The 21,561-nt window shown below is 33.7% G+C and overlaps 2 protein-coding genes, 1 long non-coding RNA gene and 1 other non-coding gene across 4 annotated transcripts; 2 read left to right on the top strand and 2 right to left on the bottom strand.

Annotated features, from left to right (window-relative positions):
* Nucleotides 1-3,023: 3,023 nt before the first annotated feature.
* Nucleotides 3,024-4,821, top strand: LOC104742887 (peptide methionine sulfoxide reductase B1, chloroplastic). Its single transcript, XM_010463971.3, has 5 exons — nucleotides 3,024-3,455; nucleotides 3,760-3,871; nucleotides 3,954-4,019; nucleotides 4,127-4,324; nucleotides 4,650-4,821. Exons 1-5 carry the CDS (start codon nucleotides 3,269-3,271, stop codon nucleotides 4,690-4,692), a joined length of 606 nt encoding a protein of 201 aa, XP_010462273.1. The 5' UTR covers nucleotides 3,024-3,268; the 3' UTR covers nucleotides 4,693-4,821.
* A 125-nt stretch (nucleotides 4,822-4,946) lies between these two features.
* On the top strand, nucleotides 4,947-5,949 carry LOC104742888 (glutathione S-transferase U28). Its single transcript, XM_010463972.3, has 2 exons — nucleotides 4,947-5,318; nucleotides 5,418-5,949. Exons 1-2 carry the CDS (start codon nucleotides 4,947-4,949, stop codon nucleotides 5,787-5,789), a joined length of 744 nt encoding a protein of 247 aa, XP_010462274.1. The 3' UTR covers nucleotides 5,790-5,949.
* A 6,024-nt stretch (nucleotides 5,950-11,973) lies between these two features.
* On the bottom strand, nucleotides 11,974-12,647 carry LOC109128824 (uncharacterized). Its single transcript, XR_002035131.2, has 2 exons — nucleotides 12,529-12,647; nucleotides 11,974-12,264 (listed from the first exon to the last, which is right to left on the bottom strand). It is a non-coding gene; the product is annotated as an uncharacterized LOC109128824 (long non-coding RNA).
* LOC147928935 (small nucleolar RNA U19) lies at nucleotides 12,297-12,416 on the bottom strand. Its single transcript, XR_015581243.1, has one exon. It is a non-coding gene; the product is annotated as a small nucleolar RNA U19 (small nucleolar RNA).
* Nucleotides 12,648-21,561: the final 8,914 nt, after the last annotated feature.

Here is a 21,561-nt window from a genome sequence, read left to right on the forward strand (position 1 = left end):
TTTGTTGGGAACAGATGGATAGGTACCATTGATCATTTTAAAGTTAAATGGAGTTTCGTCAAAAGAACAATAGCTAAATTAGACAATCATATCGGATTGAAGAAAAAGACAAAGAAGGAAAACAATAAATTTAATAATCTATTAACGTATAAGGCTTACAAAAGAAAGCATCGACTACTTCACTTGTTCTGTTGGATTTTCTTCATCTTAAGTTTAATTATGTTTTGGTTGTACTTGTATTCCTTACAAACAATTATGTAATCTCTGATTCAATTAATAAAGTAAAGTAAGATGTTTAAAAAAAAAACTCTAATAATATTAAATGTTCTCTCATCAATAGTCTACTAATCTTGATTGTCTCTGTAACTGTTTAAGCAAATAAAGCATACCAGATTAAGATCCGTGCTAGAGCACGGGATGAAATTCATTTTATTTATATTGTATTTTTTTTTATAAAATGTAATTCATGTGATTGTTTTTAAAAGTTTTTTTTGGATAAAATATTATGAAATAAAATCATGTTAAATATGATGACTTGAAAAAAAATATTTATTTTGTAAGTTTTATATTGTTAATGATTCTAGATAATTACTCGTGCTATAACACTGGTTAAATTTTATTTTATGCAAAATTTTGTATATTTTCTATTTTAAAATAAAATTTTAATATGTTATATTAGTTTATGTATGCGAAGTTATTTCAACAATTTATATTCTACCTCATGACTTGAATGTCATTATAAGACATAATTTCGTGAATTTGGTTTTTAAAAAGCGAGCTGTTATATTATGAGTAATTTAATATATTTTTATACTTTTTGTTTTAATATACTTGGTTTTTTAAAATTCTTTCATATTATAGTGACATATTATTGACATTGCTATAACAAACCAATTTAGAGTGTTTATAGTTTCTAAATTTAATATCAAGTTTCAATATTTTAAAAATATTTCAAAATAAATTATTTAAAGTTCATTATATTATATAAAATTATAAAATTCAACAAAAGTATGAAATTGAATTTAAATATTCATATTTTGACCCGTTACTAAGTAATTTTTTTTAATTCAATAGATATTATTTTAAAGACTAATATTAATAAAAATTGAATATTTTATAGATTGAATCATTTATATTTGTTTTTAAAAATTCAACTTATGATATTTCCGGAAATAAAACTATTTTTAATTATGATAAATTAGATGAAAATTTATTTGTTTCACAAAATAGACTCAGATATAAAGATGAGAGGTGAAATATAATAATAATAATTAACAGATTAATATGTTAAGTTAGATATCAAAGGATTTTATTTGATAAATAATTTAATAAAAGAACTTAATATGGTAAATTAGATGATATCAAATGATTATTTAGAATATTATTTTTAAGATTTTTGGAAATAATAAATCCAGACTATACAAATAATATAAAACTTAATCTATATAACCTATTTGTAACCAACTTATTAAAATTATATAGTCTACAAAACAATATTTTGTACTTCCATTTTATTATATAGGGGATAACTAATAATCTTAAATGTTTGTTTAGTGAGCCATAATATATACGACTAACATAGCCTATGTAGACTTTTAATAACCTTGAAGGTGATGAAATGTGTTGTGTGATAAAACTGGCCCTGGGTTAAAAACATTGAACCTTATACCTCAATAGGAACGACCTAAAAACCTGACCGAATCCGAAACCAAAATTTTATATTTATTCTATTGAGTCCTAAACTCCTTAATCCGAAAATCCGAATTCGAACCGAAACCGAATCCGAAAATATTTGAAATATAATGATATAAAAACAATGTTATATCTGAATACATGAGTTTTTTTTTTGAATACCCGAATTTTTATCTGAAATTTTTACTCAAAAATTCAGGTATTTACCCGAAACCGGGGTTATTTATCCAAAAATTTCCGAGTATCCAAATAAAATTGCGGGTATGTGTGTCCGAAAAAATTGGGTTTTTATCGGTTCTGAGATTTCATATCCGAACAGAGTCACAAACCCAAACTCGACAATACCCAAACCATAACCAAACCGAAGTTTTCTATTTATTCTATTGGGTTCTACACTCCCTTACTAGCTGATCCGAATCCGACCCGAGTACCCGAATGTCCAGGGCTAAATTTAAAACCTTCGTGTGAACATTTTTTTTGTTACGTCAAATATTTGTATATGTCCAAAAAACAAAGGCTTCAGGTGGTGACCACAATTTAGGAAAAGAATGAGGAGGAATGTGATAGTCCTCTTTATTTCACAAATTTTTTACCATTTGATAGTAAAAAAATTTCCACTACATTCTTCAAAAAATAAAAAACAATAGAACAAAAATGTTCCTCTCCAAAATTGATGAGGAACAAATGGAATAGAAACATGAACAAATATTAAAATTCGTTTTTATATTTTAAAATAAAGAAAAAATATGTTTATTAATAATATTTCAATTTTGTAATATAACAATTTTCATATTTTCATAATTTATTGATAGAAAAAATAATTTTGATATGAATTTCATGTTAAACTAATCTTAAGGCTCTATTTGAATACTATATGAATAGTTAAATAAATTTAAGAGACTCATGTTTATATCGTAAATAAAAACTAAAAATATTTTTTAAATTACCTTTAAAATTGATTTGTAGGTTAATATTAAATATTAATATTTAATATGACATATCTAAAATTTAATTTAAAATTGACAAAAAAAAGATTAATTTACAAATTTTATTTTAAAAGCAAATGTAAAATTCATTGTATATACATTAGAACTAAAATTAGTAGTACTATTGAATTTGATTTATTTAATATTTAATATATTTAAAAAGATATTTTTATTGTTTGATTACCATTTACTACTTTGTTTTTTCTCTGCAAAATTTTTTTTTATTTCTTAAAAACTGTTTATTCTATTCTGTATTATTTGTTTTATTCATGTTATTTTTGTTTTTCTAATGGTTACCCGTACGAGCAAAAAAAAACATGTTCTCTCGAATCTCGATTTTGTAATGGGATTATCACAATTCACAAGTACACTAAAAAGCCCAATAACGGTTACCTTTGAAAAATTCGTTACATGGCACGAATGCGTCGACGTGGCAGCTAGAGTTCCAGATCTCATCTCGCATCCTCGACGTGCCACGTGTCCCCTTCTTCCGTTCACAGAAGAAAAAGACTTGTTCAAATTGTGTTGTTTATTGAAGAACAAGTTTCGGCGACAACCATTATATACTGAGTAGGTGATTGGGTTGTGTGATGGCTTCTTCTAGTGGTTTAACCATACAATCAAGCTTCGTCTCAGCAAGAACAAGGCTCAACCCCTTCTCTAAGCCGTATCTTTCTGGGTTCGCTTGTCGTTCTCTTTCAAAACCCAGAAACTTGAGTCTCTCTGTTCGTTCCATGGGTTCCTCTAGTTCTTCTCAGAAACCAGACAACGTCCAAGGTTCTTTTTATAAAAGTTGAACCTTTATTTTTAATTTGCGGAAAAAATGGTTGCTTTCTTAGTGGGTTTAGTTAGGTTAACGAGTTTTGTCCATCAACTGATTTGGCCTTAATCAAGTTGTTATCTTTCTTGTTTGGGAAGAGAGATTTAGGGCAGCAAGTTTAATCAATTAGTTCTGAGAAGTTAGTGAGAGAGACTCAAGAACTTATTGTTTGTGTGGACAGTATTGCTTTCAATGCCATGTTCTTCAGATAACTTGTTAGCGTAGTTGTAAGATTTTGAGAGTTTTCTTATGATGGTGCAGAGGCTGAGAAGAGTGACTTTGCTTCTCTAAGTGAAAATGAGTGGAAGAAACGGCTTACACCGGAACAGTACTACATCACTAGGCAAAAAGGAACAGAGAGAGCCTTCACTGGGTATGCAATGAATGATTGAAGTTTATGGAGTTGACATCTTCGTACAATTCAATGAGTACTCTCTTCTTTTGTTTTTTTTCAGGGAGTATTGGAACTCGAAGACACCAGGAGTATACAATTGTATATGTTGCGATACGCCCTTATTTGAGTAAGTTGTGTTATTGGTGTGAATTTGAAATTGTACTTCTATATGTTGATTATGTTTCCATATGAATGAATGGTTTATTAATTGATCAAAGTGATGATTTCTTGCAGTTCATCAACAAAGTTTGATAGTGGAACAGGGTGGCCATCTTATTACAAACCAATTGGAAACAATGTGAAGACAAAACTAGACCTTTCTATCATCTTCATGCCTAGACAAGAAGTTGTATGTGCTGTTTGTAACGCTCATCTTGGCCATGTCTTTGATGACGGTCCACGCCCAACCGGAAAACGATATTGCCTCAACAGGTTTATTATCATTCATCCTCAATACTTTATTTTCAAGATTCCCCAAAAGGCTAACATATATTATCTCTTATATAAAGCTCTATGTTTTGAAAGTTTCTAGTTCTACACATACACTATTAGTAAGACATTAACATGTCTACCATATCCACCTAATAAAGAAGAATAACCATATATCAATCTTGCATAAACACCAGCAGCATTGTTTATGAAGTAACAAATGAAGTCTAAAGATCAATTTTTCTGATACCAAGAAATTATTTTCCTTCTATTTTGAATGTTTTTGACTCGGTTCAAGTTTTCTCATCTGTTTTTGTGATTTTTGTAGTGCTGCTCTGAAACTTAATGCATTGGAGAAAACAAGAGATTGAGAGTTTATGGTACAAGGATATTTGTTCATCTTACATTTTATATAGTTAATATCAGTTGTATTTCCTCATATTAAGTCGTTGTATTATAAGTCAACTTTAATCCATCGAAAGGTTTAAACTTTGAGTTGATTTCACGATCTCATAGACAGCACATTCTTAAATTTGTTTACTCCAATCCCTTTCTCACGTCTTCACCATATCCATTTATTAATTTCATACATGAGTGTGTGGTGTGTGTGTGTGTGTATATATATATGGTTTTGGCTAGTAGTTTGTGTCAAGGAGCTTTTGTAGAACCAACAATGGGGAAAGAGAACGGCAAAGTTGTGGTTTTGGATTTCTGGGCAAGTCCTTACGCGATGAGGACGAAGATTGCGCTGAGGGAGAAAGGAGTTGAGTTCGAGGTTCAAGAGGAAGATCTGTGGAACAAGAGTGAGCTTTTGTTGAAATCAAACCCTGTTCACGAGAAAGTCCCTGTTCTTATCCACAACAACATACCAATCTGTGAATCGCTTGTCCAGGTTCAGTACATCGACGAGACGTGGACCGAGGCTGCCTCTTTCTTGCCCACTGATCCTCAATCTAGAGCCACTGCAAGGTTCTGGGCTGACTACGCTGATAAAACGGTAATTATTGTTAACGCATTTCTGTTATCAACTCCTCTGTTTCTTGTTCTGTTTGTGTTTTATGTCCACTTGGTTTTGACTCCATTCACCAAAATGCAGATATCATTTGATGGAGGAAGAAAGATTTGGGGAAACAAGAAAGGAGAAGAACAAGACAAAGGCATAGAAGAGTTTTTTGAGAGCTTGAAGGTTCTTGAAAATGAGCTTGGAGACAAAACTTACTTTGGAGGAGAGACCTTTGGTTATGTAGACATAGCTCTTGTCCCATTCTACAGTTGGTTTCACGCACTCGAGGAATGTGGTGACTTCTCTGTCGAAGCTGCATGTCCTAAGATCGTGGCTTGGGGAAAGAGATGTGTTGAACGCAAAAGTGTTGCTGATTCATTGCCTGAATCTGAGAAAGTTTATCAACAAGTCCTTAAGCTCAGACAGATTTTTAATGTTGAACAAAATGAATGCAGGGAACACTAAAAACAAAGGCTTGTTATGTCTTCGCTTTTCTTTCTTTTGTCTTTGTTTGTTTTATCGCTTTGCGCATGCTTCTTGAGAAATAATTGAGTGTGTTTTTTTTTTCTGGTGTATGTATGATTCATCTGTTTAAATGGTCTATGAATGTTTTATGTTCTATACATCTATTTTTCCAGAAAAAATGCAAATGCTATCAGCAGCCACCAAGTACTAGTACGTGTATGAAAAACACATTTCAGTGACACTACAACCTAATCATGATGCATGATCGATGATATATGGATAGATAGTATCTGGAGTTTGACATCGAAAAGAAGAGAGGGAAACAGAGCCAAAGTCAACTTGCCGAACCACCATAATCAGTTAAGATTTGTTGATAAAAATCGGCAAGTCATCCTTGGCTCATCCTCATTCTCTATTTTTCCATGCAAGACTCTGTGATACAGTTGGTGTGACTCTCTCATCATCATTATGTCTTTTTGTTATACCTCTCATATTTGTCTTGTGATCTTGTTGTGGCAAAACCCTTACTCATGATGAAGGTATTTATAGACATGTGTAGTGAGATATGTGTACATGTATTAATTTAATTGAAATTTTAAAAGTTGTCAGTTGTCACATAAGAATAGTCTTCTTACTATATATGCATGGTTCTTTTAGTGCATGGAGCAAAAAATAAAAATAATAATGGAATTTTGACCACTATCGTATATTGAACAATATAATCACTATTGAAGATTGGCTGACCTTATAGTCGTATTATCATATTCGAATACCAAATTTATTCGAACCTCACTAACCAAAGGCATCGTATATAGTCTGCGACACAAAATCCCACATGTCGTAATTTCTTAGTATTCGACTCATATATTCTTGTGGTTGATCGACAAAAAGAAGTTATCGATCGTCTAACAAACCTGAAAGACTATTTACAATATTCATTTTTTTTAAAAGTGCCCACTAATTTCGTTCTTTTTTTTGGATAAAATGGAATATAAATGTTGACAAAAATGGAATACACATAGAAAATTCTAGATTTGCCTTTTAAGATGAGAATATATTGGAAACTCATCTTATCGTCAAAGGAGCTCACTAGTTGCATGTTTGTTTAGTTGAAGGATCATTACGTGTTTTCGTCAACGGAGTCGCTGAACGTAGGCAGTGTTTGTTTGGGGTTTGAGGCCTGGTCTCGGCTCTTGATTGCTCGTGGCAACTTCAAGGTATATCGCACCCTGAGCTTCGCTTTAGTGTTTGGATGTTTGATGGTCCTTCCAAGTTGTAACCATTGTTCTTTCCTTCTCATGTTAGTTTGGTTGTACATGTGTGTGAAAGCAATCCAATCTCGTTTGAGGTTAACTCTTAAAGACAAGCTCGTGGATAAATTTAGTAAACTAATTAAACCAGCAAAGTTAATATTTATTCTATCTATTGATGGATCACATCATGACATTATGAAATGTCCTATCCGATTGGACGAAAAGATACCAATTCAGCCGGACCAAGGTAAGATAAGATTATTCGGAACATTAAAACATTTTTTTGGTCAACTTTGTAATCACTCATTTCATTTTTTCTTTATAATTTAAATTAAATACTCATTTACCACACAATTTTCTCATTTTCTTTTCTATAGTATCATAGTCAAATAAGAAAATTTTAGAATTCGTGCGAAAGCGAATATCATTGTTTAGATTTCAAACCTCTAATTGCACGAGTTAATCACCTGTGTCTTCATTAGCTTTTTTCTCGTTTTCAAAAACCAAACACAAATCTCAGATTTCAAATAAAACATTTATCTACCATCGAATTCGATAAATCAAAGTAAAACATGTAATCGAGTATCTACTATCGAATTCAATAGCACAAGCTTCACTAGTAACACATTAATTAATGCATTTGATTGGAAGTTTGGAACATATCCGTGACATTACACGATTTCTATATTTAACCCTTACACTACGTATGAACATTCATAAACGAAAACTTTAAAAAATAAGATTTTACCCTGAAGCAAATCAAGAGAGCAGCTTCGTTTGTGTCTATCACAAAAAATGTCATGAACTTCTTTTTTTTCTTTTGGTTTATAGAATTGTATATGTATATCCCATTGTTTCTTAAATATGAACTACTAAATATTAATTCTTTAGTTGTTGCCTATCGACATTGCCAAAACAAACAATGAAACTAGATTAATACCCGTGCTAGAGCACGGATTGAAATTATTTTTATTTATATTATAATTTTAGAATAAAATATAATTTATATGATTATTTTTAAAAAGTTTTTTTTGGATAAAACATTATGCAATAAAATCATATGTTAAATATAATGACTTGAAAAAAATATCTATTTTGTAAATTTTGTATTGTTAATTTTGTAATTTTATGTATGAGAAATGATTATGTTTGTTGTTTGTTTTTATTTTAATTTTTGAACATGTTTGGTGAAAGTTTTTTAATATGACATGTGCTTAGGTAAGATTTTATTTTCAGTTGCACAATAAGATCTCGGAAATCACGATTAAGTGTGATAAATTGCCAAAATTTTATTTCTTTTTACGCCTAATAATATATTTTTATGCCTAACAGTATATATTTTGTAACAATACATGGAATACTAAAGATTTTATTTAGAAAATTGTATAAATCATTGGAATATTCTCTTTTAAAATATTCTGTAGGATATTCTTAAGTGTATTCATATAGTCCATGGATTAACCAATTAATTTATAACGTTTTTTGTAACCAATCTATATTTAATGTATAACCTATTTTGTAATCAACTTATAAAAATTATATAGTCTACAAAAAAAAGTTGTGTAGTTTTGATACTAAGATTTTTGTGTGTCTCCTAGTAGGTTCAATTAACCTTATGCAGTTGTAGTACTTAAGGTGTCAATCCAAATGGGATGTTGCTACCACTCATGATGCAATCAAGAAATCACAAGTTAAGCCAATTCAAAAAGAGTGTTTTTATGTCTAACAATCCTAGAGTGATCAGAATGAAAAACGGAAATGAGTCACAGAACTAGAAACGAAAATGTATGACAAGAAGCGAACAAGAATAAGTGAAACCGAAAACGATTCTAAGCATGAACAAACGAAACAGTCTCAGGAATGTAATATCAATCAAAAAGATAAAAGTCCTAAGGATGGGAGTAATTGATGTCGGTGGAGTCTCCTAGTCTACAGAGTGTTTAACATACGACAAGCAAACTATCCCTAAACAATGAACATCACAACTTAGCTAATCCAATCTCTTGGCAAAAGCTACTCAGACTCAACCACTTCCATACCTAGCTCTCGCTAGAGAAACATAATCAAGCATGGCATGAAAAACAAGTTCATTCACGTCAACAAACATCCTAGACAACTAATCTCTTAGGCTAGGAACGTAAGTCTCTGGCACTAGTAGGTCAGACATTTCATCAAACACCTGTTGGGTGTAATAATGTCTCGAACCTACTTCCTTAATCAGAGAGAAACTAGTAATTCTAACACTAGTCCAGAAGGGAATCATACAAATCAAGCTTAAACACTCTACATCCTAAGATCCTCCACCTAATCTATCTTATCCCCAAGAACTCTAGCACTACTCAGATCCGGAAATCATCACCAAAGACATAAATCCAGAAAATATTGAACAAAGCATAATAAGATAGACAAGAATGAGATGAACAACTTTGCAGAAGAAATCAAATGCAAAAACTAAATGGATTAAAAGATATCTGGATACAAAGTCTCAAACGTTTTAGATGGCTAGGTAGAACCTTAAGAACAAAACGAGAATAAAAGATAAGATGTGAGTAGGAGTCTCCTGTCGTTTGTTAAGTTTTTACTATATATACATTTTGTTAAGTCTTGGTTTAGGAGTCTCCTGAAGCGTGTCAGACGGAGCGTCTTCCTGGCATGCGTGATTTCGTCCGTGTGCGTCCAGTGGCTCAATTGGTGTGAGTAGGAGTGAGTCGAGTCTTGCGAGTGAAAATGGCTCGAGCATAGTCGGTGAAAGTGGCTCGAGCGTGGTCGGTGAAAGTGGCTCGAGCTAGGTGTATACGCATCTACTAAAACAATGATAACTCTTGAACTACACCTCCGATTGGCTTGAAATAAACGGCATTGGAAAGATGACTCAATTCTGTACAACTTTTATGAAGACGTCAAAAGCTGAATCCCTAGACCGGTGGCTCGAGTGATGGATCGATTGAGTGGTCCGACTGGTGCCCTAAGAGTGGCTCGATTGTGGAGGTTGAGAGTGGCTCGATTGTGGCCGCTGAGAGTGGCTCGATCGTGTGCGTCTCCGACGTCTCCTAAACACCTGAAATACTTTGAAATGCACAATGCATGCAAGGATAATGCAAAAACTTTCTAAACATGCAAAGTGTATAAAAGAGGTTCTAAAATGATGCAAAATAACTAAATGTATGACAAATGCATGCTAAGAAGATGCAAAATATAGACATATCAACTGCTGTTTTATTATATAGGGGATTCATTTAAATTTTTTCACAAAACAATAAAAACAAATATAGTAGAGAATTTTAGGGAATGTTTTTTTTTTAAACTTTCAAGTTACAAAAAAAAATGCAATATCAATCTCGAAATTAAGAAATAAAAATTGCAAAAAAAAATTATTTTTCACTTATAAAATCTCAAACCAAAACCCAAAACTTATGTTTAAACTAAGATGATTTTGTCGACATTGAGAAAAAAAAAAAAAAAAAAAGACGATTTGGTCGGCAATATTTTGTGAGAAGATCGATAACTTCTTCTGTCATAATCAACCACAAAATTATGAGTCTAATCGTAAAAAGAGAAGTACGACAGGTGGAATTTTATGTCGCAGACATTTACGATATGTCTTTGAAAGTAGCGAGGTACGAATATTAACTATTCATACAAAATAGGAATTCGAATATGATAATATAAAGGTCAGCCAATCTTCTAAAGTAATTATATTCTTCAATATACGGTTGTGGTCAAAATTCGATTATTGTTTTGCCTGATTTACTAAAATTCTAAAACCATGCATACATAAGACTATTCTGGTTGATCAAAACATAAAAGATAACATTATTTCTAATAATATTGATAAAAGTTTATGCACACATATCTATCTCACTACATGTACATGTCTATAAATACCTTCATCATGAGTAAGAACTTTGCCACAACAAGATCACTAATCAATATGAGAGGTACAAAAAGGAATTGATGATGATAGGAGTCATCACACCAATTGTATCATGGAGTCTTGCATGGAAAAATAGAGAATGAGAATGAGCCAAGGATGACTTGCCGATTTTTATCAACAAATCTTAACTGATTATAGTGGTTCGGCAAGTTGACTTTGGCTCTGTTTCCTTCTCTTCTTTTCGATGTCAAACTCCAGATATATATTTGTATCATGTGGTAATTGGTAAAGTATTGTAATATCATTAAGATGCATTTTTTTTTTCAAATATATTTTGGTGAATGCTAATTTAATGGCATTTGCTTAGGTATATTTGAAGTTTTTAACAACTAGTTTTTTTTTACAGATGAAAAAAAAAAAGTTGACCGATGATAAAAGCCCATTTTCCTCTTTAGACCAAACAAATCAAGAGAATCTTCCTTGCGTTTCAAGTTCTTTGCCAAAACATGGAAAGTTAACAAGCTATTCTGCTAAATGGCTTTACAGGTTCGACAGATCGTGTTGCTAAAGACTACGGGAGTCTAAAAGTACATTGTAAAAAAATCATCAAAACAAGCAACATGGGAGGAGAGATGCGAAGGCTATGAAATGGTGTTTGAGGGAGATCAAACTAAAAGTACCACGAGTGAAAAGAGAGAGAAAGGTCTTCATGGCAGGGAGAAGTCCTTGTGGTTATGATGAAATCCAAAAGCAACACGGATATAAATGTTACACTGAGGACAAGACAAGCGAGAGTACGAAGTAATAGACAAGTGTCAAGAGAAACGGAGAGGAGTTACTCATGTTGGGGTGAGTAAGGAGAAGAACTCACAAAGAGAAAAGAAAGAGACTAGTTCAAACATAGCTCTTACCACTAAGGATTCATCAGATCCTAAAGCACTAATTCACTCTTCTGATAGCTATTCCTACAAGGCATTTCGCAAGTACCCTTTTTGGTAGTTTCTCTCTTCCTCTTATATAGATACAACCTTTTTCACCGAATAAGCTGACCAATTGGGAGAAGAGAACACAGCAAAAGAGAGATAGATTACTTCAGAGTAGATATCGCCAGTCAGGGATTACAACACCGATCAGGAAACTTCGTTGAGAAGTTATATAGTTTTACAGAATTTTATCAACAATGAAAAGGTAGGATTAACGATTAGTATTTAGTTCGCCGGTATGTACCGTGTTTTAGGCTTCTTGTCTGTTGGATCAATACGAGTACGCTTCTTGTAGAGAACACGGAACTCACACTCTTTGCATTTGAACACATCTCCACGCTTCAAAGTGTTCTCTTGACCACAATCTTACAAACCAAAATGATTCAGACAAACAAGTTAATGTCTGAGAGGCTGCTTGGGAGAAGCTTGATTTAAGCAAAAGCCTCAAAAAGACCTCAAGTCAAATAGATCAAACAGAGTCTGATTGATTCATGCATGCCTCCTAACTAAGCCAATTATGAGATTGCCTAAAGGATTAGGGTTGAAAGAGTTCCAAGAAAACCCTGTCCGATTTTAAAACCAAAAATTGGAAGAAATTTTCGAGAGGAAGAAGATGGTTCGAGCATTACCTCCGCAGACGTAAGTAACAACAGGTTCTTCTGGCTTTGATTCCATGATTTTTCGTGATTAAGAGAGCACACAAGCGAAGAAGTGACAAGAACGAGGAAATGAGAGACGCTAGGGTTTTATGCGGAAGCCTTGAAGGTAAGGGCTTTAATATAAACAAGTTAAATATGGGCTTACACTAAACATTCAAAAATTTTGGATCTTAAAGCATTTCCAACTCATTTCTATATTTGCAACTATACTCTTTAAAAAGTAAAAATCTATTCCAACCCATTTCTGTATCCACCTCTAAAGTAAAAAATTGTTATTTTTGTCTTTGTAATAGAGTTGAACTGTTTTATATGCAAAATAGTCTCTAAATTTTTATTATTGATGAGACGTGGGGCTGCCTCTTTCTTGCCCACTGATCCTCAGTCTAGAGCCACTGCAAGGTTCGGCGCTGACTTCGCTGATAAAACGGTAACTAGATTTAACGCATTTCTGTTATCAAATTCCTCTGTTTCTTGTTCGGTTTGTGTTTTATGTCCACTTGGTTTTGACTCCATTCACCAAAATGCAGATATCATTTGATGCAGGAAGAAAGATTTGGGGAAACAAGATAAGGAGAAGAACAAGACAAAGGCATAAAAGATTTTCTTGAGAGCTTGAAGACAAATCTTACTTTGGAGGAGAGACCTTTGGTTATGAAGACATAGTTCTTGTCCCATTATACAGTTGGTTCTACGCACTCTAGAAATGTGGTGACTTCTCTGTCAGAAGCTGCATGTCCGAAGATCGTGGCTTGGGGAAAGAGATGCGTTGAACGAAATAGTGTTGCTGCTTCATTGCAAGAGTCTGATGTTGTTGATGTCCAAATCGGTCACAATTAGAATGTTTTAGTTCGGTAAAAAGAGGTCGAAGTCCTCTTTATAGATTGGTGCCGAGGCACAAAAGTACGGGCTACAATTTGGTTTAGACGAGCTAAAATGACGAAACTTAGTACAGGAGACGAGCTTGTAGCTCGTCGACTTAAGACTTTGGACGAGAGAAATTGTATTTCTTATCTGTATTCTTTCCTTTTGCGAGCAATCCCCTTTCCTCGAACATCGTACGCCCGTATTTATAGGAAACTGTGTTGGTTCGTCCTCCGAAAAGACCAAAATACCCCTCTTTTCTTTCAGGTTTATTTGGGCTTTTTTTGGGCCGAACCTTTTGTTGGGATGATGATCTACCCCTAACATCTGAGAAAGTTTATCAACAAGTCCTTAAGCTCAGACAAATTTTTGGTGTTAAACAAAATGAATGCAGGAAACACTAAAGTTATGTTGTTTTCACTTTTCTTTCTTTTGTTTGTTTTATCGCTTTGCACATGCTTCTTGAGAAATAATTGAGTGTTTTTTGTTTTTTCTGGTGTATGGATGATTCATCTGTTTAAATGGTCTATGAATGCTATACTTCTACTTTTCAAAAAAAAATGCATATGCTATCAGCAGTCACCAAGTACTCGTACGTATATGAAAACACACATTTCAGTGACACTACAACCTAATCGTGATGCATGATCGATGATATATGGATAGATAGTATCTGGAGTTTGACATCGAAAAGAAGAGAAGGAAACATAGCCAAAGTCAACTTGCCGAACCACCATAATCAGTTAAGATTTGTTGATAAAAATCGGCAAGTAATCCTTGGCTCATCCTCATTCTCTATTCTTCCATGCAAGACTCCATGATACAATTGGTCTGACTCTCTCATCATCATTATGTCTTTTTGTTATACCTCTCATATTGTCTTGTGATCTTGTTGTGGCAAAACCCTTACTCATGATGAAGGTATTTATAGACATGTGTAGTGAGATATGTGTACATGTATTGAGTTAATTGAAATTTAAAAAGTTGTCAGTTGTCACATAAGAATAGTCTTCTTACCATGCATGGTTTTTTAGTTCATGTAGGCATGTAGCAAAGAATAAAAATAATAATGGAATTTTGACCACTATCGTATATTGAAGAATATAATCAGCACTGTTGAAGATTGGCTGACCTTATAGTCGTATTATCATATTCGAATTCCAAATTTATTCGAACCTCACTACACCAAAGGCATCGTATATACATTAAAACCTCTATAAATTAATACTCTATAAATTAATAAACACTATAAATTAATAATTTTTGTAGGTACTAAGTTGGTACAATGTAAAAAATAACAAAATTCGATAAGATAATAAGATAATAATTTTTTTGAAATCCCTATGTAAAATATGATTCCAATAATATCATAAATTAATAATCATGTAAATTTACTTATACATATATATATATATATATTGATATAATAATGTATGTTTTAAAATTTTTAATTTTTTCCTAGAACTCATATCTATGAAAAAAATTGTTATATTGTATTTTAAAATTATAATGAAAACTACTCTATAATGTCGTAAAAATAGCTAAAAATTTTTAAAGTTTTCAATTTGTAGATATGCAACATTTTTATTTTGATACTTTTATAGGCTACCAAAATATGACAATTGATATTATTATTCATAAATTTGAGTTTATGTATGTCATGTGTATAAACCAACTTGTTTATAATATTCGTAATTTATTGTCAATAATGTTTCTAAATATTACAAATTCAATTCCAAAACCATAAAATTTATAACATTTGAAAGTCTAATCTTGCTAACATTGTCTCAATCTATATATTTTTAAAGAATTTAAACAATTAAAATATATCTAAAAATTAATAATTATTAATTTATACTATAAAATAATAAATATTAATTTATAGATAAATTAATATCACTATAAATTAATAAAATGTCATTGTTCTAATATTATTAATTTATAGAGGTTTTACTGTATATAGTTTGCGACACAAAATCCACATGTCGTAATTTCTTAGTATTCGACTCATATTCGTTTAACAAACCTGAAAGACTATTTACAATATTCATTTTTTTTTCGTTCTTTTTTTGGATAAAATGGAGTATAAATATTGACAAAAATGGAATACATATAGAAAATTCTAGATTTGCCTTTTAAGGTGAGAATATACTGGAAACTCATCTTATCGTCAAAGGAGCTCACTAGTTGCATGTTTGTTTAGTTGAAGGATCATTACGTGTTTCGTCAACGGAGTGGCTGTAGGCTGTAGGCAGTGTTTGTTTTGGCCTTTTGGGGTTTGAGGGCTGGTCTCGGATCTTGGTTGCTCGTGGCAACTTCAAGGCATATACATTGCACTCTGAGCTTTGCTTTATTGCACCCTGGTCCTTCCAAATCCAAGTTGTTATCATCCTCCATTGTCCTTTCCTTAGCATGTTAGTTTGGTTTAGTGATTGTTGTTTGCTTTGTTATTCTGAAGATTTTCGGGGTTTTTCGCTACTTGCTCTATTCTCTGTATCATCTGTAAAAAGATCGAAAATGGTATTGGTATGATAAGTTAATATTCATATCATACAAAAAATATGGTTATTTATTGGTACCCGTGTGTGAAAGCAATTTAATCTCGTTTGAGGTTCATTAAGCTCGTAGATAAATTTAGTAAACTAATTAATCTGCAAAGTTAATATTCTATCGATGGATCACATCATGACATTATGAAACGTCCTATCCGATTGGACAAATAGATACCAATTCGGTCAGACCAAAGGTAAGATAAGATTCTTTGGAACATTAAAACATATTTTTAGGGTCAACTTTATAAGCACTCATTTCCATTTTTTTCAAAACTCATTCACCACAAAATTTTCTCATTTTCTTTTCTGTAGTATCACAGTCATTAAAGAAAAATATTAAAATTTGTACGAAAGTGAATATCATTGTCTAGATTTCAAGATTTCAAATCGCTAATTGCATTAGTTCACTGTCGGAATTGCAACTGTCTGCTAGATTCACTTGTGTCTTCATTAGCCTTTTTCTCGTTTTTAAAAAGCAAACTCAAATCTCATATTTCAAATAAAACATGTATCTACAATCAAATTCGATAGCACAAACTTCACTGGTAACACATTAAATGCATATTGATTGGAAGTTTAGAATATAATATATCCATGAAATTACATGGTTCCTATTTAAGCGTTAAACTACGGGGAGGTATTGGTTTATGATTTAGAAAGAATTTTAATGACTTTAAAAGTTAGGTAAAATATGTTGTTATTCAATCAAGACTTTTAAAAACTCTTTAAAAATTTGGTGTTATTGGTTGTGGATTTGTAAAAAGTTATCTAAAATCTTGATAAATCTAGTGTTATTGGATTAACAGTTTTATAAAATCATTAAAAGTTTTATGTTTTTCAAGTAAAACAAAAGAATCTTGGTTTGTTAATGAATTCAAATTTTATGTTATTGGTTTAGGATTTTATGTCATTTCCTTCATAACAAAAGTCATGAAAACTCTTACATCAAATAGAAAGATTTTACAAGATTAGAAAAAACAAATCATCAAGATTTTAAAAAACTTCCTAAACAATCTCTTAGAATCCTTCATTTTTAACTTTCAATTTTCTATGATTCTAACAATCAGCAAGAACATAAAGTCATTAAAATTCTTTCTAAATCCTAAACCAATACCTCTCCGTACGTATTATCATTCATAAACGGAAATTTTTTTAAAAGGAGATTTTACCGGGAAAGGTTCGTTTGTATGACCAAAAATTGTGAAATTCTTTTTTACACCCATATGTATGTCCCTTTGTTTCTTAAACTTTTGACCTACTAATTATTAATTCTTTAGTTGCTGCATTGGCCAAACAAACAATAAAATTCATTCAAATTTCACACACAAAAAAATAACAAGTAGTGGCTGCAGACAACAAGAATACTCGGGTACAACCCGTTTGTGTTTCATACTTGGAAAGCTTTCTCGGCTTGGATGGGTATGTCAGGTGCTACTCGTACGCAAACTCTTCGGAGACTGGTGGCACAAGTAGCCATCTACTATTTTCCGATTAATGTTCTGGTTGAAATTCGATATGTTTTCTTGTAGTGTACGCCATTTGGCTGGGAAGGAACAATCGGTTTCATAACAACATTAAAACTGCACCGCATGTATTGTTCAAGGGACTGTGTTGGATATGAGCTTCGCCCTAATATGCCGCTCGGTCCAACAAGAGTATAAATTGTGACTTCGGCCCGACAAATTTGGGAGAAAGTCCATTAAGTTCCGCAGAGGGCAATTTCGGGAATTTGCGTGGAAAACCTAATGTGCTCTAACTCCACACCTCACCTATAAATAGCTCAAGACATTTATTGGGAACCGGATCCAGACCCCAGACATTACCCAGAGAGCAATACATTGCATCGATTATTGTTATTGCTTTTTGTGTAATTCGTTTCCACTTCCGAGCTCGTCATTATTCTGTTTGTTAGTTCTCCTGTGAACTGACGAACTTAATCTTGGCTTTTTGTAAGTGACGAACTCAAATTACCTCGTTAATAAAAGGACTAGCTCCACTCCTCCCCCAAAACCTTTATTTACTTAGTATTGTGCAATCCCCGGTACAAACAGACTGGACCCGTTTAGGCCCATTAAAGGCCCAGCCCCATTGATAAACAAAAACCCTAAGCGAGTGTATATATGGGTGTACGTATTGTCTTCTTCGTCATAGCCGCTTACAAAGTTTTCGTTCCAACTTTGATCACTCCCTTGTTTCCGTAAATCTGAATCTCAATTGACGTGTAAAGAAGCAAAGTTTGAGTGGACAGAAGCTTGTGAAACCAGTTTTGGAAAGTTAAAGGAGCATTTAAATCAGACGCCTGTGTTGGTTTTACCAAAGGTTGGAGTACCTTATGTGGTTTATACAGATGCATCAGGAATGGGATTAGGATGTGTACTTATGCAGGATGGTCAGGTCATAGCCTATGCATCGAGGCAGTTGCGGAAACACGAGATTAATTATCCTACTCATGACTTGGAGTTAGCTGCAGTTGTCTTTGCTCTCAAGGTTTGGAGATCCTACTTATACGGAGAAAAGGTGCAAGTATTCACTGATCATAAGAGTCTGAAGTATATCTTCACACAAGCAAATTTGAATTTGAGGCAGAAGAGATGGGTGGAGTTGCTTGCGGATTATGATTTGGATATTGCTTACCATCCAGGAAAGGCTAACCAGGTAGCGGATGCACTAAGCAGAAGGAGAAATGATGTGAATGGAACTAAGGAAGTGCAAGAGCTGGATTCAGCCTTATCAAGTCTGAATATTTGCGAAGCGTCTGTTGATGACGATGTAATGGGTCTGAAAGCAGTAAACCAAGCTGATCTACTATGGAGAATCTGTGAGGCACAAAAGGAAGATGCTGAGACAAAGAAAGCAATAGAAGCTGAAGTTGGAAGTTATCACACGACAGAGAATGGAACATTTATTTTTAAGGGTCGAGTGTGTGTTCCGATTAATAAAGTTCTGAAAGAAGAGATCTTGAAGCAAGCACACCAATCACGTTTTGCCATTCATCCAGGTTCTACTAAGATGTACAGAGACTTGAAAAGGTATTATCATTGGATGGGAATGAAGCGAGAAGTAGCTGATTGGGTAGCAAAGTGTACGACTTGTCAGTTGGTGAAAGCGGAACATAGAGTACCAAGTGGACTTCTACAGAGTTTACCACTGCCGGAATGGAAATGGGATATGGTGACTATGGATTTTGTTACTGGGCTTCCAATGACGATAAGTAAGCGAGATGCAGTTTAGGTAATTGTATACAGACTTACAAAATCAGCTCATTTTCTAGCAGTGAATAAAAAGGACACAGCAGAACACTTAGCTCAGAAGTATCTAAATGAGATAGTTAAACTTCACGGAGTTCCTGTGAGCATTGTTTCTGACAGAGACCCAAAGTTCACATCAGTGTTTTGGAAAGCATTTCAGAAAGCCTTGGGAACTAGTGTGCACTTAAGTACAGCTTACCACCCGTAGACAGACGGTCTATCTGAGCGGACAATTCAGACGTTGGAAGATATGCTTAGAGCTTGTATGCTCGACTGGGGAGGTCGTTGGGAAAAATATTTGCCTTTAGTGAAATTTGCTTACAACAACAGTTACAATTCTAGCATTGGCATGCCCCCATTTGAGGCTCTTTATGGACGACCTTGTCGCACACCACTTTGTTGGACTGAAGTGGGAGAGCGTCGGGACATTATGCCTGAGTTAGTTCAAGAGTCAACTGAGCAGGTGGAACTGCTCAAAAACAGAATAAAAGAAGCTCATGATCGCCAGAAAAGTTATGCAGACAAGAGACGGAAGGATCTGGAATTTGAGGTCGGGGATTTGGTGTATCTGAAAATGAGAATGTTTAAAGGACTGAACCGTTGGGCTAAAAGAGGAAAGCTTAAGCCGAGATATATGGGACCTTACCCTATCACCGAGAGAATTGGAGCTGTAGCTTACCGCCTAGACCTGCCAGATGAATTAGCGGCATTTCATGATGTATTCCATGTTTCTGTGTTGAGAAAGGTGATAACAGAACCACAACTGATCATCTCAAAGCCACCAGAGGACCTTATGTCAGATTTATCGGTAAACGGAAAACCGGTATCAATTTTAAGTCGCAGAGAAAATGGTACTCGAGAAAAGAAAGCTAAGACCATTCAAGTTTGTTGGGAGAGAGATGGGGTTCAGGAGATGTCATGGGAATCTAAAAATATTATGCGGAAATACTACCCGGAACTTTTTAAGGACGAAGGCATAACTTTATTAGGGACATTGAATTCGAGGACGAATTCCGTTGAAGTGGGGAGAACTGTGAGATCCGTTTAGGCCCATTAAAGGCCCAGCCCCTTTGATAAACAAAAACCCTAAGCGAGTGTGTATATATGGGTGTACGTATTGTCTTCTTCGTCATAGCCATTTACAAAGTTTTCATTCCAACTTCGATCACTCCCTTGTTTCCGTAAATCTGGATCTCAAGTCACCATCACCATCCTCGTTGAGATCAAGTTCCACGTTACGTCGAGCCGTAGTCACCACCGCTTGAGTCACCGTTTGTCTTCATCGTTCACTTCTCTCACCAGAGTCGAGATCCATCACTGGTGGTTCGTTTGGGTAAGGAAATCCAAACATTAATCTGTTTCTCATCTTCTACAAGTCACTGTTTTAGCTTCTTTAATATGTTCCTTCTGTTGCAAGTTATTTGAAAGTTTTGGTTGTTGTTTCTGGTTCCTTCTGTCGCAAGTCGGGTCGTTGGCATCTGTAAGCTAGGTCGTCTGTTGTTGTTTCTGTTTTCTCCGTCTGCAAGCTAGGTCGTCTGGTTCCTTGGGCAGTAAGTCTCTGGTTCCTTTGTTCTGGTTTTCTAGTTCTGCAAGTTCCGGATTGAGGTGCTGAACAGTATTCTTCTTGTACAAGTTTCAGGCTAACCGCTTTCAACTTCTCCATTCCTAGTGTCGTCGTCTTCAATCAGGTGGAGGAGGGATTTGCGGATTCATATCACCTCATTTACACTTTTGTGCATCGGATAAGCGTTAGTTTAAAGTTAGACATTATTGATTGTTGGTTGCTAGGTTGTTAGAGTAGTAATATTTAAATGCTATAATGCTTGTTGCATGGTTATATGGTTACGTGAGATGCATGTAGATTATTAGTGTCTTTAAGTCGTAAAGCTTGCTGCATGAGGACGTGAGATGCATGTTGCTTGTTAATGTTTTACGTCGTACTTTAGTCTTTGTGGTGAGAAAATTATTAAAAAAATAATTAAAAATGGGATTGAGAATGATGGACTGTAATGAACTGACGGGTTCATCTCGGGGAAGAATCGAGCTATTGGCCGTGGTCTTCTAAGAAAGGGGGTTTGGGAGCCAGAAAAAATGTTAATGGCCAAACCTATAATCAAAGTAAAATACTGAAGTTTATTATGAAAATTAATTATGTTGAACGTTGTAGTCTTTCATGTAAGTGAAAGCTATATGCTTGTTGTCTGATTTTATGCTAGTGTTTGGAAGTTGTGTGAAAGTATATTTGTAAGGTTATGTTTCGGTGGACAGTGTTGACCACTTCACTGAGTAATTAATTACTCACTCCCTAATCTTTTCTCTTCAAGTCTCGGTGAGAATCTCGA

This window comes from Camelina sativa, chromosome 14 (genome assembly GCF_030686135.1).
Source record: "Camelina sativa cultivar CO46 ecotype springtype chromosome 14, ASM3068613v1".
Lineage (NCBI taxonomy): Eukaryota > Viridiplantae > Streptophyta > Magnoliopsida > Brassicales > Brassicaceae > Camelina > Camelina sativa.